Source organism: Kryptolebias marmoratus, unplaced genomic scaffold, assembly GCF_001649575.2.
Source record: "Kryptolebias marmoratus isolate JLee-2015 unplaced genomic scaffold, ASM164957v2 Scaffold48, whole genome shotgun sequence".
Taxonomy (NCBI): Eukaryota; Metazoa; Chordata; class Actinopteri; order Cyprinodontiformes; family Rivulidae; genus Kryptolebias; species Kryptolebias marmoratus.
Window position 1 is genome coordinate 14,108 of NW_023665782.1, and position 5,948 is coordinate 20,055.

General features: G+C 47.8%; 2 protein-coding genes and 1 long non-coding RNA gene across 4 annotated transcripts in view; 1 reads left to right on the forward strand and 2 right to left on the reverse strand.

Moving 5' to 3' along the window:
* Positions 1 to 1,144, reverse strand: part of si:ch211-169p10.1 (FERM domain-containing protein 4B) — a 13,247-nt gene extending 12,103 nt beyond the window's left edge. For both annotated transcript variants that reach the window (XM_017403760.3, XM_017403758.3), the window contains exon 1: positions 1,009 to 1,144. The gene's annotated coding sequence lies outside the window, so the exon portion shown is untranslated. The remainder of the gene's footprint in view (positions 1 to 1,008) is intronic.
* Positions 1,109 to 5,948, forward strand: part of LOC119616824 — a 10,577-nt gene continuing 5,737 nt past the window's right edge. Inside the window, exons 1-2 of the long non-coding RNA XR_005232875.1 lie at positions 1,109 to 1,242; positions 2,135 to 2,255. This is a non-coding gene — a long non-coding RNA (uncharacterized LOC119616824). The remainder of the gene's footprint in view (positions 1,243 to 2,134; positions 2,256 to 5,948) is intronic.
* Positions 2,685 to 5,948, reverse strand: part of irak1 (interleukin-1 receptor-associated kinase 1) — a gene marked incomplete in the record, with an annotated part of 8,967 nt that continues 5,703 nt past the window's right edge. Inside the window, 8 exon segments of the mRNA XM_025003164.2 lie at positions 2,685 to 3,439; positions 3,524 to 3,622; positions 3,698 to 4,217; positions 4,724 to 4,818; positions 4,898 to 4,985; positions 5,113 to 5,181; positions 5,253 to 5,466; positions 5,787 to 5,908. Of these exon segments, the coding sequence (XP_024858932.1) occupies positions 3,360 to 3,439; positions 3,524 to 3,622; positions 3,698 to 4,217; positions 4,724 to 4,818; positions 4,898 to 4,985; positions 5,113 to 5,181; positions 5,253 to 5,466; positions 5,787 to 5,908 (1,287 nt within the window).

Here is a 5,948-nt window from a genome sequence, read left to right on the forward strand (position 1 = left end):
CACAGAGGGACAGAGACACAGAGGGACAGGACCACAGAGGGACAGAGACACAGAGGGACAGAACCACAGAGCCACCAACACAAACAGACAGAACCACAGAGCGACCCGGTACACAAAGACAGAACCACAGAGCGACCCGGTACACAAAGACAGAACCACAGAGCGACCCAACTCCATTCTTTTTGTCTTCATCTCTGAGATTATGATTCTGGTTCTGGACATCCCAGAAGGACACAGATCCATCCTAGAACCCAGAAGCTGAACGTTCCACATTCTCGTCTGAAACTTGGGTCACATCTGGTTTTCAGAACAGCTGGTTCTGTCAGAGCTGAGTAGAATCAGATCTCAGTGAAGTCCGACAGTTTCCTGATGGAGCAGCTGAGATCTGACAGACCAACAGAACCGGACTTTCAGAAGGAACAGTTTTTGGTGCAGTTCCTCCTACAGGCAACGATTCAACAGGTAAAGTCAGAAACAGGTGGTTCTGTTTGGTCATGTGACCCAAAACACAGGATCTGGTCTGGGTCAGAACTGCAGCTGGAACCTGGTGACAGAACATTAATGGATCCTGGATGAGTCATGTGACTGTCTGTCTGCTCTCTGAGTGGCTGGAACTGACCCAGCAGGAAGTTTGGTTCTGGTTCAGTCCAGCAGCCGACACAAAAAAGAGAAGACTGCAGAAACTGGTGTCACGTGATCTGGTGTTTCTGCTGGCACATCACAGGCACGCGCACGCGCACACTTGCAATCTGAACATTAAAAATCACAACAGCCGCAAGTCACGTGACATCAGACCGTTTGTCCGTTCAGGGTCCGGTACCTGGCTCGGTTTCACACTGCTGGATCCAGACAAAACGCCTCAGGTTCCGAACACCTCTCAGCGCTCAGAACCGAGCCGCTCGGTCTGATCTGTGGACCGAACCAAACAGGACCTCGCGGGGTTCAAGAACCAGCCCAGTGCCGAGCGCGAGCTTTCAGGCGGGGTTCGGCGGGACCCAGACCTCATACCTGGATCACCTGCGGCAGGTCCGTCACGTGGTCCACGGTCCGGTCCGGTCCGGAGTGTAGTCCGATCGATCAGGTGGGATCGATGGCCTCGCCCTTCATCCTCCTCCTCTTCATCAGCACCACTGCATCAGCACCACTAGGCGCGCTCCCGACACTAACAGCATGCCGCGGTCACGCACACGCCTCGCCCATGCGCGCACACGAGAGCCACCTGCAGCCTCTTTGTCGCCTCAGGTAGTTTCACCTGCTGAGGGGGCGGAGCTTCCATTTCACTGAATCAATACAAACAAACAAACAAGCAAAAAAAATTGTTTTTAAAACAAGAAGTGTCTTTTATTTAAAGCAAATGTAACGTTTCATTTTTTTACCTAAATATTCAGCCACAGGTCAAAGGTCACTCTGAGCTCAGGTTCGGCCTGGAAATGTGTGGTTCTGGTCCATCTTTACCTGGAGCAGATTACATTTACTCACATTACTCTTATTGAGTACTTTTTAAAGTAATTATTTTTATCCATACTTTTACTTGTTTGTTTTATTTCAAGTATTGTTTATTAGTTTTAAAGTAATCTTGCTAAGAAACAAACCAAATCTAACCTCCTTGGCAGAGAAAATTCTGAAGCTTTTTATTTCATTTAAGAGTTTGTTTCTTGTTGTGCTCCGCAGGAGAGATGCCCTCCTGCTGTAAAAAAGTAACTTTTAGTCAAATTTACTTTGACTTTTACATTTACTTTAGTGGATTTTTATACATTTTTACTTTTACTTGAGTCACATTTGAACAGAGTAAGTGTATTTTTACTTAAGTACATTAATTTAGGACTCCGTCCACTTCTGACCAGGAGGCTTTGATATTTATTAACCTGGATTGGGCTGATGACAGAAATCTGGAACAGAAGAACTGAACCACAATGAAACCAAACTGTAAATAATATTTCTCTCTAAAACCTGAACTAAATGATGAATTTGTTGCTCAGAGTCACGAAACGGTTTCAACCTTTTGATATTTATAAGAAACGTTTCTGTGGGTTTAAAGAAAACTGTAAAAACTAAAGATGTCCTCAGAAATCTTTCTGACTGAGGCTGTTAACCCCCTTCTCTCGAGTCTGATTGTTCTTCTGTTTTTACTCAGGTGACCTTTAACGCCCCCTGGAGGCCAGAATGGGAACTGCGGCATGAGCAGCAGTCTACCTGAGCGTCTCACCTGAAGTTCTTATGAACTCTGATTCTTCTTCTTCCATGTTCATGAACAGGTCAGGTCATTTCTCCAGCTGTTGGTTTGTAGTTCTGACCTTGTTCAGATGAAATGAGTTCAATTCAGATTTGGGAACGAACAGCGAAGGAGGTGGAGCTACGGCGTCCATCATTTCTACACTGACCTGATTTCTGTCACTCTCAGTTGATGGAACCCAATGAACCTGTTAACCAGGTAAGGACTAATAAGATTGTTGCCTTCATCCATTTAAGAACAGAAACCTAAATATTACCTCTCAGAATTGATCAGTTCCAATCGATCAATCAATAAAAATTACCATAACAGCCTGAAATTCCCTTTAATCAGTTTGTTCTGATTTTTATGTAAGAAACAGGTCAACCATGTAAAACACCCCACTAAGAACCTGAGCTGGAACCCTAACGTTCACCTGTTCAGGTGACAGGAAGTGGACACACAGCTGGTAAGAAATGCTTAAAAGGTTTTTATTGTTCCAAAGAATTTTAAACATCAGCTGTGGTTTCTTCATGCGCTCACCACACAAACCATCAAACGAACAAACCACAGAAGAAGAATTTCTTTTCTTAGTTGTTTGGAAAAATGATTACAACAAATTTAGCTAAGTCCCACCCCTCTGAGTCCCTGCCTACTGAGACTCCACCCCCGTCTCCCTGACAACAAAGGTTCTGACTCTTGATTCCTCGAGTTCTTACGTTGCTGCTTTTTATGTTTAACTTTAACTACTTAAAAAAGGTCATGTGACATCATGACTGCCAAGGGGAAGTAGGCGGGGCTTAAAGGTCTACGACAAGAGAAGGCGGAGTGTTTGGTTCACAGAGCCCATTCCTCATTGTTGTGGTAATTAGCTGCAAGGCGGAGCTTTAGACCGCTGTAACCAATCACAGTCCTCCGCAGCAAGCTGGCTCTCATTGGTCAGTCCTGAACCTCTGTGGTCCAATGGGTTCAACAGGTTTACTAGCAGAACCAGAACCATGACCCTTTAAAATCAGATGTTTTTCCTCTGGTTCCCTCTCCTACAGGGGGTTCTTATAAAAAGGGTTGGCTCAGATGAGTAAAGGCGTCTTAAAAAGAACTGAAGAATGGGTTCTCAGCTCCTCTAGTTTCTTTGGACCACTGGAACCTGTCAGGTGGTTTGAGACGGTAGATAGTCCAGTTCATCACTTTCTTCTGGTCCTCTAGTCCCCTCAGAACTCGTCCCTCCATCTGGACAGAAACAGGAACACAGAATCATGGATGTAGAAGCTGACGATGTGGAACACAAAGATGAGGTGAGTGCGTCCTACTCACCAAGGTGGTGTAGTGACAGCAGCTCAGGTGTTCTGATTCGGCCCGCCTCATACTGGGTCTTCTTCTCCAGCAGTCTTTGTTTACTGGGATTAACCAGAACTGAACAGAAACACAATCACAGATCCAGACTCATGTCTTCATGGTGGAACATCTGAAGAATACATGCTGACGTACCTGAGGGCCCAGATGTGATGGACTGGAGGGACCCTGCAGGAGAAAACCCTGCTGCCAGGGCCCCGGGTCCCGTGCTGTCAGGACTGCTGCTGGGCAGGGGGGGGAAGCTGTACTGGTCCTCAGTGGGGACAGAAGGCTGGTTGCACGGGGATCCTGCAGGTCCAACTGGATTGTGGTTCTGAGACCTGTAGCTGGTATTATTGGACCCGAACTGGGAGCTGAGGTCGTACTGGGACAACCCTCGACTTTCATCAGTTTCACACGGACCACCCAAGGAGGAGTGGAGGGGCAAAGAGGAGGAATGGAGCGGATGAGGAGGGGTGAGGGAGCAGAGGGGGTCGGATTTGGGTGGACAACAGCTGTGCTCCAGATGTTCCAGATTAGAAACTGACCCTACAAAAGAGTCTAGAGACCGGGGTGGGTTGGGGAAGGACTGGTAGGGGGGCTGGAACTGTTGGAGGGAGGGGGAGGAAGAGGTCTTTAACACGATAGATTGGAGGTCCTGAAGTCTGTGAAACACCTGAGGAGAAACCATCAGGGGGGTCAGGCCAGAGGACTTGGACCATGGGAACTCATGACCTGGACCTGAATCTATTACCAGACCTGGCAGAGTCCACCAGAGGGACTCCAAACCTGAATCTGAAACTATACCTGGTCCTGAATCCAGACCTGAAACTTGACCTAAATCTTGAATTGGCTCTGAAGCTGCTTAACCCTTTCATGCATGAATTATGATAACTTGAGCCAAGATTTCCTCCTGTCGTGTTTTTCTTTCTCTTATAACCTAAAACGGTGAAAAAAGGCTTTTTGATTTGTTGCAGTGGATCGTCAGTATGTTGCATTAGTCCCTCAGGTCTACTTTAGTTATAATATAAAACCCTTCACATGGACTTTAAACAGCTGTCCACTGCAGTGACCTCTACGCAGGAAAGGGATAAGGAACTGAATCTGAATCTAGAGCCAAGCTTGAATCTGGACCTGGATGTGGTTCTGGATCTGGTAACTAACAGTGATGCAGGTTCTGACCTCAGTCATGGCCGGCCTCTTCTTCCTCTGTTTGTTTAAACTGCTGCAGGCTAGATCAGCCACCTGCAGGTACCCATCAGGCTCAGCAGAACCTCCTGCAGACAGAACCATCCGGTCCAGGATCAGGAAAATGACTGACACAAAGAAGGCTGTGATCTGAATTCAGAATCTGACCTGCAATCAACCGTTGGTCCAAATGTTTCCTCCATGCCTCTGGGGTCAAGCAGTTTGGACAGTCCTCCACCTCTTCAACGAGGTCTTTCTGCAAACCAGAACCAAGAATAACCCAATGTCACAACAGATGGGATCAGGCCAGGGGACCCAGTCTAGAACAGACCGGATAAGACCAGACCTCAAACCCAGGAACAAATGCATTAGCAGGTTCTGACCAGGTATCTGTCTCTATACTTCTGGTCCTGCTCCAATGCTCGTCGTCCCGTTAGAACCTCCAGCAGAACCTGAAACACATACAGGATCAGTGTTCAGTGGTTATGAGCTGAGGGTCATCAGAAGACCACAGTTCCCTCACCACTCCAAAGCTGAAGACGTCCACAGCCACGCAGAGCTCTCCTCTCCTCACATATTCATCTGGCAGATAAGCTAAAGTTCCTCTCAGAGTCGTGGTTTTGCCAACGGAAGCCGTCTGAGTCGCCGAGCACCCGGCTGGGCCGGGGGGCACGTACCGAGCCAGTCCAAAGTCCGAAAGCTTTGCCACCCAGTGCTGATCCAACAGGATGTTGGAACTACAGAAACACAAAGTCAAACAGAGCAGCAGGAGGTTTTAGGTGCTTTCAGTTCGCTCATCATAACTTCCTGTAGAGCAGTGGTTCTCAAACTGTGGGGCGTGGGCCCTAAGAGGGCTTTAGTGCCATGACAGGTGGGGCATGAGACTGCTCCTCAGTTTTTGAATTTTCATTTTGTTGTAGGCAGAACAAACGTTTACATCTTTTAATGTGACTCAAACAGCATGTCCATGGAGGACAGACGGTCCCCTCTGTGACCCCCCCCCCCACTGAGAAGCACTGCTGAGGAGCGAGGAGGGACTCTGTGAGGTGGAGCAGACCTCTTCACGTCTCCGTGGATCAGAGGGTCTTCACCTTTAGGGGGGCAGTGCAAGAACTGAAGAGCTGCTGCTGCTTCTTTAACTATCCTGATCCTCTGACACCACGAGAGGACAGGACACGCCTGAAAGACAGACAGAGACACCCCTGAGACAGGCAGAGAC